The 11,675-nt window shown below is 46.9% G+C and overlaps 2 protein-coding genes across 2 annotated transcripts in view; both read right to left on the reverse strand.

Moving 5' to 3' along the window:
• The window catches only part of CDPF1 (cysteine rich DPF motif domain containing 1), a 50,016-nt gene extending 49,615 nt beyond the window's left edge, over window positions 1–401 (reverse strand). Inside the window, exon 1 of the mRNA XM_040697680.1 lies at window positions 89–401. The gene's annotated coding sequence lies outside the window, so the exon portion shown is untranslated. The remainder of the gene's footprint in view (window positions 1–88) is intronic.
• A 7,919-nt stretch (window positions 402–8,320) lies between these two features.
• Window positions 8,321–11,600, reverse strand: LOC121107180 (polycystic kidney disease and receptor for egg jelly-related protein-like). The gene is made up of 2 exons (XM_040650087.2): window positions 8,783–11,600; window positions 8,321–8,528 (listed from the first exon to the last, which is right to left on the reverse strand). Exons 1-2 carry the CDS (start codon window positions 11,316–11,318, stop codon window positions 8,473–8,475), a joined length of 2,592 nt encoding a protein of 863 aa, XP_040506021.1. The 5' UTR covers window positions 11,319–11,600; the 3' UTR covers window positions 8,321–8,472.
• Window positions 11,601–11,675: the final 75 nt, after the last annotated feature.

Here is an 11,675-nt window from a genome sequence, read left to right on the forward strand (position 1 = left end):
CACATCTACTGGTCCCTCCAAGTTGGTATATTAGTAAAATTAGAGCGGGGGGGAAATCCTGGTGGAAAAAACTCCCAAATGCACAGACCTGTGAGCATGGGGATAGTAGTCCCCAGGGCACAAATGTAGTTCTTTGATTCACAGATGCACAGAGATGGAAGACAGCTCAAGACGTTACTCAGTCCGTTACACCAAAGACGCAACTGTTTTGATGGCATCCTGCAGTGTACCTGCAGACTCTCCTACCTGCTCAAGTGCCTTGGAGATGACCAATCTCTCTCCTAGGGCAGAGAGGCCGTTTCTTACATTACTGAGACATGCTGATGCTTTCTGGGGGTTCACAGAGCAAACGTGGAAGGAAATTGTGGAACTGTCTCAAATCTCTTGCAAGCTTCCCCTTTCCTCCCCATTTCTGAAGGGGAATTGGGTGCCTGATTGTCTCCACAGCTCCGTGGTTCTCTCAGTGCAAAGCTGCCATCCCAAGGATCCACCTGGCTTAGGTGCAACCTTATACTGGAAGCACCCAGGTTTCACAGGTCACAAAGGTTTCCTCCGGGCTCCTTACGGCTCCTCTGCTGCACACCTCCACAAGCATCGCAGCACGCTGCCCTCGGACGGCCATATGCTTCTCCTGGAATCCTTCCCAGGGCTGCATCCCAGAGCCGTGAAGTGCCACTCATGCTGCAAGCGGCGTTAATAGCTGAGGGTGCTGGCAGCCTGAGCAGGCCACAGCATACAAGGTTCTCCACCGGTCCTGTCAGGGCGTCCCTTGGCACCCTGAGGTCTGGGGAGCCTTTATCTAGGATGTATTGGAGCTTTAAAGGAATGTGACTGGCAGGTCAAGGGAGGTGATCCTCCTCCTCTACTTTGCCCTGTTCAGGCCTCATCTGGAGTACCGTTATCCAGTTATAGGCTCCCTGGTACAAAAATTCAGGGATCTCCTGGAAGGAGTCCAGTAGAGGGCCACAAAAATGATAAAGATCCTGGAACATCTTCCTGAGGAGGAAAGGCTGAGCGACCTGGATCTGTTCAGCCTTGAGAAAAGAAGACTGAGAGGGGATCTTATTAATGTTTATAAATAGCTTAAGTGTGGGAGACAAAGGGACATGGCCAACCTCTTCTCAGCTGTCTGTGGGGTCAGGACATGGGGAAACAGCCATAAACTGGAGCATAGGAAGTTTGCACTGATATGTGAAGGAACTTCTTCACAGTGAGGGTGACAGAGCACTGGAACAGGCTGCCCGGGGAGGCTGCGGAGTCTCCTTCTCTGGAGATATTCAAGACCCGCCAGGACACCTACCTGTGCAGCATGTTGTAGGGGGCCTGCTTTGGCAGGGGGATTGAACTCGATGATCTCTAGAGATCCCTTCCAGCCCCTACAATTCTGATTCTGTGATGTGAAAGCTGTCCCTCTCATCCCCACAGGGCTCTGGAAAAGAGAAACAGTCATCTGAAATTAGTTGCAGCTGCTAAAATAAACGTTGCTAGTCATCAGATTTCCACAAGGAAAGAACAACTGACTAAGTAATTGTGAACTGCAGTCTCAGGAGGCTGCCTCATCCCTTCTTCAGAGTCAGTGCTGTGAGCTGGGCTTCCCAGCCCAAAGGCACTGTGGTGGCCTGATGTGGTCTCTGTGAGCTCAGGGCTGAGCTGGTCAGAGAGCGTCACCTGTGGGGCTCCCAGAGCCCAACACAAGGGCCAGCAGAAACAAACCCAGACAAGAACACACAATTCCTCAATGAATTACATGCAGGAAACCTTACAGAAAGTGCTGAATGACCTCCAGGTGTCTCTAGAGACTGCTCTGTGACAGCAGTACGTGTTCCTGCACCGTTAATTACTCTACCTGTAGTGACAGAAATACAGGCGTACTGACTGAAACTCTGTGCTAACTGTAACTTGATTTCTCTCCCTCGTGTTTTTTTTTTTTTCTTATTTTTGTTGGCCATTTGCATCTGATTTAACAAGAACTTCTGGGAAGAGGCCAGTGTATAAGAAGGTAAGACCACTACAGAGCAGCCTGAGCTGAAGTCCTCCTCAGGCCTCTAACTCCTCTCCTAATTGACACGTAAAACTGGATTTGTCTAAATTCACTTTCCAGGTTAGTTGAGTAGTTAGTAAAATGTATATGGATATAAACCACGTGCAGAGATCCCATGCATCTTTAATGTAATTAAAACCTGTCCTCTACTGATTGAATATAAGAATTTATGTATTTATTTGTTTGCTTGTTTGTTTATTTATTAAGAACCAGGGTTACTATAGCTCTGTGTTAACAGCAATATCCCCAATTCATGGCAAGTTCCTAAGTCAGAGTAAGCTAGAAGGAAAAATGTAAGTTACGTTACTAACCCCCTATGGCCCACTCTGTGACACTGATGAATCACTCTGATTTAAGACCCGAAGAAAGGTCGTGACCAAAAGATTGTTTTTTAACTACATCTTTGGTCTTGAAAAAGACATTATGTCTTTCTACAAACTTCATCTCCCTACACAATCACGTATAAATTACCTACACAACCATGTACAGATTTCATTTGCAAAGAGGCATTTGTGAGAACTGTTGTGAGGTATGCCCTGAAATGAGAGTGCAGGAAAGCACAGGTAAGACATCCATAGGTGTCAACAGCTTCATGTGCCTCTGTTGGACTTGTTCTCGGACATCCATACCTTTTTTACTGTAGAGCCCAGAACTGGACACAGTGCTCCAAGCGTGGCCTCAACAGGGCTGAGTAGAAGGGAAGGATCACCTCCTACAGCCTGCTGCTGACAGTTTACCTGATGCAGCTCAAGGTACTATTAGCCTATTTCGTGGTCAGGGCATGCTGCTGACTCACATTCAACATGGTGTCCACCAGGACGCTGAAGTCCTTTTTTGCCAAGCTGCTTTCCAGCTTGGTGGCCTCCAGCATGTAGTGGTACATGGAGTTGTTCCTCCCCTCAGGCAGGACTGAATACTTGTTGAGTTTCATGAGGGTCCTTTGGACAGCTTCCTCATCCACATCCCTCTGGACGGCAACGCAGCCCTGTGGTGAATCAGCCTCTCATCCCAGTTTCGTGTCATCTACAAACGTGCTGAGGATGCACTCTATCATTCAGATAATTAGTGAAAATATTAAACAGAATTGGACTCCCTGAGGTACTTTGCTACTTAGAAACCTCCTAATGGACTTTGTGCAATTGATCACCACCCTCTGGGTCCGCCATTCAGACAGTTTCTGGTTATCATCTGGAAGATGAGAAAAAAACTGTTTAGTTTTGTTTCTTGAGGAAAAAATACTTCAGCAATCACTCTGTCAGTGTCTTCATGTGTGTATGTGTACCCCTGTGGTTCTTTCCCATAACAAGTGAGTTGATTACCTCATTACAATCAAATCTAACAGGTAAGTTGCGGACTCAGAAATGTTACGCTCACTGTCACTGGCACTTTCTCTTTTGCAGTACGCAAATTTGTGCAATGGTGCAAGTCTAGGAAGCACCAAAGGATGCCATTCCAAGTTAAAGGCAGCAGATCCAAATTTTTGTGAGTATAACCTTTAGCTGCTTCTCTGTGTTCACTATGCTCCATTTAGGCAAGTGGAAAGCGTTGGGTTGTAGAATTCTGTAAAGCTTCTTTAGAGAGTAGAGAAGGTGCTAGGATGATGTTTCTGTTTTGGTGTTTTTCATCTCAAGTCTTTTTACATACCTGTCATGATAGGGACAGAAACCTTGAGACTTATGAGACTACCTGGACCCCTGTGGCTACAAGTCAGTCACATCTTAAACCAAACCAATCCAAACCTCTTCATGCTTGTGCAGAGGCAAGAACAATGATGATGCTGTTAAGATCCCAGCCTCTGACCATGCGAGAGAAACTTCACATGTTGGTGCAGGACATGTTTGCCAGTGAATAAGTGGCTGGCCCTATGGGAAAGGGGACAGCAGCTGGTTTTGTCATTCAGGATCTCCTTGCTATTGCTGTGTACAGCTGCCTTAGGCTGTGTCCTGCTTGCTCTTCTCCACTTTCCTCCCACAAAAAAGAGCATAAAGTGTTCTCAGATTTATGTTTACCTTCCCAAACTGTATCACTGTGAGTAGTTAACCACTACCAGCTCAAGAAGGGGATATGAATTAATATTCCAATCACTCAGTTTAAAGGAATAATGTTCCAATAATCTGTATAAGCAGAATGTGTAATACTGAGAATGTTGTATAACCATGTAGTGAGCTCAGTGCATTTTAACAGTAAGCTCCTTACCTTTTCTAAGGAAATACATGCCTGAAATACTTTTGGATAAAAGAACTTGAACGTAGCCCCAAGGATCATATGTCCAATTAAATAGAGAACACTTTCCTATAGATGCTATTTGGGAAAAAACAATTGAATGATGTGGACAGAAAGAAAAGCTGACTAATATTGTCCTAAGAAAACTGTATTTATTATGCCCTGGATTGTTTTCCCTTATCACATAATAGTACCGTGATAACATTTTTTAAATTCAATATGATGTTGACAAAAGTACTTATTTTTCAATCCTTAAATGTTGCTGACATCTCCTCTCAGGATGCCCATAGAGCACACTGTGGCAAAGGTTGGGGTTGCCTGTTTTAGCTATGCTCCAGATCAGAAAACACAGTGCCTTTCTGATCCTTTGTAATACAAGAACAAGTACTTGTTTCTTCTTCATTCTTTAGAAGGCTGCCAAGGTTGGTCTTTGAACCAGGCACAAGTCATACAAAACCCCCTACAACATTTTTGAGCGTTCAAAACTACAAGAAATGTCAAAGAGCCTAGAGTAATCCTTAAAATCTGATCCAAATAGGAAACAGCAGGAAAATGTAGTTGAATGTAATTAATTCAGTGATTGTAGCCCACGTCTTTTCGCCAAGCAAGTTGCTCTCTTGCAGCAAATCCAACCTTTAACTGATTATAAACTTATTTGCAAAGCTGTGAGGATGGAAACAATTTTTTTTTTTTTTTGTACTTTTGTCCCATAGTTGCAAATAATGCAACTATGCAAATAATGATAGTAGGTGAGCTGTCAGTGATAGAGCTTGACTGAACATTGTTGTGGATCAAGAAGACATCATTCACCCATATACAAACATCTTCTAGCTTATTCCTAGTAGAGAGGGTGAGAGACAACTTGTTGTCAATAAACAGGTTACAGTGAAAACTGTTGGTTTTCTCAGTGGAACAGGCAAAATAGAAGATGAGTGCTGTAACAACAAGGTGACTGAGGATGTCCATTTTGAAAGTGACTGCCTTCACTTTTAATCTTATACAGTGTTTTCAGCTTCTAAAGGCTTATACTGCTTGGTGTCTCTGATCTGGACAAGTTTGAAGTGCTTCTCTCTCATCTCACCATCATTCATTGTTTCCTTATCCAGTTTAACCTCAGAATAAAATTCCTAGGTAAGCCATGCAATGTTTTTGCAGTGCTTTGGAAGGAAAAAAAGAAAAGCGTGTTTAGGACTCAAAAGAAAAATTCTTTCATAATAAAAAAGGAGGTTGCCAATCCTAAAAAGCACTCCAGTGAAGTCTCATAGCCATAAGATACGCCATACATTACAGCAAAAAATGATGATACCGCAGTTACAGCTATCACTTAATGCCCGTGAGAGACAGGTGCACCACCAGCAAGAAGTTGTGAGTGGTCTCTTGCCAAAGTATTCCCACCTATTTTTAAGATTTCCAGATAGAAAGGGTGTTCTTCTGTTTGTGACTTTTTTATTCAGGCTACAAGGTAAAAGTTCATCCTGGGAGTACTTAAGTAAGGCTATTATCAATACCTTGCAGAGTGCTGGTGACCAAAAGACATGCAGTTCCTTTTAGTATTGACCTCAGGAATGACAGGTGTATTGGTTCTTGTTCACTCTTGGCCGCTTTAAAGAACCTGATGTTAAAGAGCAGCTTTAGTAATAATATTGCTAACCAACACAATAACCTTCGCAGGCTGCTGCAATGGCCAGTGAGAAAGTGACCAAAAATGTAGAACCACTGACAGCCCCCTGCCATGCTATTTGCTAAAGTAACAAAAATTTGTCCTTTCTGGATAGAGGTGCTTTTGGGTTGGTGATGGAAAATGTCCTATCAAGTAAGTGATCTTGGATATTGCCAACTGCCCATCGCTGTCACGAGCCGCCAGGTCAGAAAGGTCACTGCATGTGCACAGTGCTCAGGATCTTTCTTCTCCCAAGTGTGTGCTCTGATGAGAAGAGGAGCAGCAAGTGGTAGTGCCAGGCAGTGAGCAGATAAGGGCCATGTTGGGAGGAATGGGTTAAAAGCGGAAGCTTGGTGAGGATAGGATATCCTTGGTACTTCAGACAAGTAGAACATTTGTGTACAGACAATACAGGTGTTTCTTATACTTGAAGTACCCTGTGGGATGCACTGGACCTCCCTGTCTTGAGGCAGAAAAGATCACAGCCCACTGAAGAGCAGGGGACAATGGTAAACGTCACCTGTGCAAACCCTTGAAAAACAGGCGTGAGCAGCAGGCTGATGACTCTCTGGAATGAGTGGATTTCAGTGTTGGCTATGCCTATGCTTGTGTGCCTCTGCCTGGGTGTTGCCTGTGGAATGCTCTGGTTAGAGAGGAATGGAAAAGAAATGTGTTCTTCAGTTTTCACTGTGGGTCTGTGATTGTTCCTGCTGCCTACCTGTGTTGATCTGCCTGGGCAGGCCGGCAGGCAGTGTCCAACACATCAAACAATGATGGTGGCTGCAAAGGCTGCCCTAGTTGTAAAAGCTAAGTAGAATGGCTATCTAGTGCAATTGTGAAAATAAAAGCAAGGAGTCTGTAGAAAGGAAGAGAATTTCCAGGTTTCCAGCATAGCTCATAGTTTTCCACTGATGCCAGGAACCCATTCAATCACCGTGGGGAATGGGAGAAAGACAGGAAGCTTGGCAGCAAGCAGGGTCCACGCGGTTTTGTGCTAAAGGGTTTATTTCTCTTAGGGAATTCCTCCACTAGAGTGTTTTCTTTCCTTGGGGAGTTCCTCTCCAAAGTACTTCGGTGAGTGAGGATCTTTTATCCCCTGCTTCTCAGTTTCTTTTTTCCTTCTTCATTTCTCTCTGTTAGGGTGACACTCCTGGCCCTTCCTGCAAGTTACCTGCTTCTCTGGCGTAGTTATTGCTAAAATTGGAATTGGATGGTAGTCCTCTCTGCCAGGCCTTAACCTTTGGAGGGGAGTTCTTTTCTATTTGCTCCTTGGCTCCAGTGGTACTTGCACCTCCCTCTGAAATTGGGAAGTTACTGCTGTTCTGAGGAGCTACCTGGCTTCTTGTCTTTCTGTAATGTGTCAGGCCCTGTGAATTGCTGTCACCAGGAATGTTCTGCGGGGAACTAATACTGCCAGACTGTGCTGATGTTTCTGAAGGTTTCCATTTCTGCAAACGTCCTCTCCAGTTTTTAAGATTTCCAGGAAGGAGGGGTAGACTTCTCTTCGGGTTCTTCTGGGAATACTTAAATAAGGCCATTATAATCATTTCCACAGGTATCGTAATCAAAGCACATTCAATGCCTATGGCAATTGATCTCAAGTACCTCAAGTGCACTGGAGATTCTTCATTCTTGTCAGCATTAAAGAACATAATGTTCACAAACAGGTTTAATAATAATATTGTTAGACAGGAAGATAACCTTTGCAGCCTGCTGTAAGTGCCAGTGAGAACCTGAGCAAAAACGGAGAGCCATAGATGGCCCTCTTTCAGACCATTGGCCAGATCAATAAAGAAATAGTCCTTTCTGGACAGAGGTGCTTTTGGGTTGGTGACGCAAAATGTCCTTTCTAGTAAGCGATCTCCCTTGTCAAGAGCAAGCCACTTCCTGCACATAAAGAACCAGGTCTTCTGAGTGGACACATGTTCAACTTTGGCTCTGCTTAAGAACCAGCTTGGCGATGGGCCTCTGTTACTGTGCCAGACCCTGAAGGCGCAGATGTCTCCCAGGTCTTCCTTCGTAGTTAAGAGAAAACAGTCAGTGCTTCCTTGACGGAAAGCAGGAAGTTCTGGATGCCGTGAGCAGTGGATATCACTGGTGCCGTTCTGGCCAATGAGCTGAAGAAAAACATCTGCGCTGGTTCCAGCTCCCCAGCGACTGCCAGTGTACAAAGTGACCAAAAAGCTGACTTTATCAAAGGGGTCGTTGTCTTGTTTATCAAGGGGTCTTGACGTTACACTCTTCATCGACTGTCTTGGTTTTGCTTGCCACCGTTGTAGTGTTGTGAAAAGCATCAAAAGAGGCTATGGGAAAATTCTGAGTGACATTAGTGCCTGAAAACACTAGCACCTGGAAAGCCACTTCTAATTTGGTCAGGATCTGGATGTATATGATCTTGGTATCTCTGTTCACTTCAAGACTAAATCCTCCAGTTGTGTAGGTCTGTGTTTTATCAGGTCCCATTGCTAATTGAAATGTCGATGATTCGGTATCTTTCCTAGCGATAAGAATGTTTGCTTCATCAGGCAGGATCCCTAGCAGATCCCCATTAGCCTTGGTCTCTGCCATTTTGAAGCCCAAGATGGCTGTTGCAATTTCTGAAGTATAAGCCAACCAAGGGAAAGGGTTTTCATCAAACTCAAACAGGGCAGTGGAAATGACAGCATCGTAGGACAATCTTGAGTAGTTTCCATTTTTTAGTGTTGGATAGAAACAATTTTTGCAGGCTTTGGTGGGAGAGAAAGCATTTTCAACGTCCCAGTTTTCATCCTTCATCAAAGTGATTCTCCAGTTTTTGGTTTCCATGACAGTGTCTTCCTCCCCAGGGACTTTGCCTTGGAAAACAATCTCAGTTAAGTTTTCCATGATGGAGAAGACTTGGGTGACTGCACCAACATTGACATTCCTGCGACGCAGAAGAGCAGCTCTCAGGATGTTGGACAAGCACCTTAGTATTCCACTCGTCTGAATTTCTGTCTGTTCAGACCAGTGGCTCTCATTCCTCTGTGTTTTCAACACTCCAGTTACTTCCGTCAGTTTTGTAATGGCAATCTCTTGCGATCGAACGTTCACTTCCTCAGGTTGCTCTGTGACTTGAAAAAGAGAGGCTACTACTTGGTTAATTTCCATCGTGCTCTCAACCGAAATATTCAGGGCTGTCTTAGCCAGGCTTTCCCTCAACTGAGCCTTGGATATCTGGAGAGTCGGTGCAGCTTCAATGTAGTTTAGGACAGAGGCTGCAAGGTAAGCCAAATAACCCGCATTAAAATAGTCTCCGGTCTGGAGATAAGCTGTCATGGGCGCACTTGAACCACTCACGGAGGCAAGCAGATCATGGAACACAGCAGCCAGTGGTCGACTTTTCACTGGGTTCTGTGCTCTGACATGCAGACTCAGTTGGGTAAATGCCCCCAGAGAATCACACACTTGAACGTACAGTGTCAGCGTATACCTCCAAGAGGGTACACCGACTGGGAGGAGGGATGGAGGCATTCTAGGCTGATAGCCAAAGTACAGAATTGTGCCAAACGTGTTGTCCTCCACCGAGTTAATTTTGGCAGTTTTGGATACGTCGGAAGCCACTATGACTTTGTATGTCAGAGGTAAGTTGCTGTCAGAAAACCCACTGCACTGGACAACAAATTTGGTCAGGAAAGCCGTACCCCGGTGGGGGCTGATGCTACACTTGCCAGCCCTGGGTGGAGAATTTACTTTAAATGCATATCTGTAGAGCGATGACCTACCGCCCCAGGTAGTCACTTTTAGTAGCAGTATGTACGATTGATCTGCAGTACTGGTAAAAGTCAGAGCATGTATAGAAAGGTAAGCACCGGACCTGCCCGTTGAGGTTCTGGAAGACCAGTCAAAGCTAATTTCTGTAGAATTTTCCAGCCACAGCGACCAGTGGTACACTGGCTGGCTGCTTGTTCGACAGTTGAGGCATTTGCCTGACAACGTAAACCTCTCCGTCGGAATTACAGTGCTGCCACAGTTCTCAAGGCACGCCACATCCAGAAGAGGCGAGAAGCCAGACTGCACGCTTACGCTTTGGTCGGCATAGCTCTTTCTTCGGTCCTTCTGAATGACTAAACGAAAGTGGTAGACAGCGTTTCCTGGGAGGGATTCCGGTGCTACCACTTGAACAGCTCCTGAAGGCGTCAGCCACCTCAAATCCCTCTGGGCTGGATGACATTTATTTCCCGCACCGATCCTCATGCTTTCATAGTCCGACAGCTTTTTAGTGCAGTACCAAGTAAACGTGATTCCCTTTAGTCGTTCCGCTGAATCGGGGTCATAGGACACAGAGCCATCAAGAGTCCAATTATCAAAAAAGCTCACTGTGCGGAAGACGCCTCCTGCAATACTTGCCACGAGATTAGTTCTCTCTATCTCGAGAAAAATTCTGTCTGTCTTGCTGAAGGATCTTTTGGTCCCGAGCACATATACTGAAGCAGTGAAATAGACCTGATACATTCCATAATCCAGAGTCCAGCTGGGAACCGTTAACTGTACTGTGTGTACGCCGTGCAGTGATGATATATCTAAAGGTCTATCCCAGTCTGGATTAGTTTTCATGTCCTTAACAGCATAGAATATCCACTTAGGCTTTATGGACACGCGGAGGCTGCAGTCCACCAGCACTCTGGCACGCAGGTAGAACGTTGTACCCTTTTTCTGATGTATGACAGAGGTGTGAAGAGGAGGCTTTTGAATTGTAACCGAGTTTAATTTGCAGGCAGCTTCCTGGTGAAGCAGTGCTGGTTCTGTTGAAGCACTGACTCGTGGGAGAGCCGGCGTCAGTCCACTTAGGGCACTGTTCACTTTTGCCACGAATCCTCGGTGTTTCCCTGGATCCAAGGGGAAAGCAGAGCAATGGAACAAACAGGCCGTGCTTCTCGTGCGATCACGGTACGCATGTGCGCTCTTCTGGGTGGCCCATTTTGCTGCTGACATCTCGAGGCTCAAGTTGCGGTACAGGCACTCGGGTGCAGCGCACGAGGCAGATGAGCACTGCACTGTAACGAGATGGGAGGCCACGGGCCAAAGAGCGCTTCCCGGGGAGAGGCCTGTCTGGAGCGTGACTTGGCCTGACCAGAGCGAGCTGTTCTTCACCCAAACCGAATTCAGGTACCAGAGGCAGTGCGGCGGGGAGGGAGGCTGCCTCCCGCTGCTCTCCGCCGCCACTCTTGCTCCCGGGGCTGGCTGGTAACGCAGTTTCAAGGTGCCATTCGCCGGGCAGGAGAGCCACCCCTCGCTGCTGCGCCCTTGGGAGCCGCGCCCGTGAGCCCCGAGGCAGGTGACCACCAGGGGGGGCGGCTGCATACGCGGAGAGGAGGCTCGCAGGGCTTGCTGGGAAAACGTGAGCAGCTGGAGGAGAAAAAGGAGCGTGGCCATGGCAGGACAGTAGGACGAGGGAAAGCGCCCGTCCTGCAGCGTGCCCTGCCGGCGGCTGCCGGTTGAGTAGTGCCAACTGCCAGCGAGTGGCCTCGGAAGCCAGAACGTTCCGCGTGCAGACCGGTACCTGCCGCCCCCTCCGCCATGGCACAGCTTGCAAAAAAAACCCCGTCAGCTTTCGAAACAGCCCCTGGGGGAGGGAGGCGCGCACCGCCGAAAGGGGCCACAGAGCACACGGAGCGCGACAGGCGGCAGCAGCGCGCCACGATCAGCGTCGCGGGTGGACCGGCGGCGACGCCGCGCTGAGAGGATGACCGGCCCCGCCCCACGCCCGCCCCCGAGACCGCCCCGAGAGCG

This window comes from Gallus gallus, chromosome 1 (assembly GCF_016699485.2).
Source record: "Gallus gallus isolate bGalGal1 chromosome 1, bGalGal1.mat.broiler.GRCg7b, whole genome shotgun sequence".
In the NCBI taxonomy this organism is placed as follows: domain Eukaryota; kingdom Metazoa; phylum Chordata; class Aves; order Galliformes; family Phasianidae; genus Gallus; species Gallus gallus.

Excerpts from the sequence above, each read along its gene's own strand:
- LOC121107180 (XM_040650087.2), bottom strand. The coding sequence starts at position 11,318 with ATGGCCACGCTCCTTTTTCTCCTCCAGCTGCTCACGTTTTCCCAGCAA. Across the intron at positions 8,529-8,782 it reads AGTCTTCTCCATCATGGAAA|ACTTCAGAAATTGCAACAGC; the intron begins ACTTAACTGAGA and ends TGGTTGGCTTAT.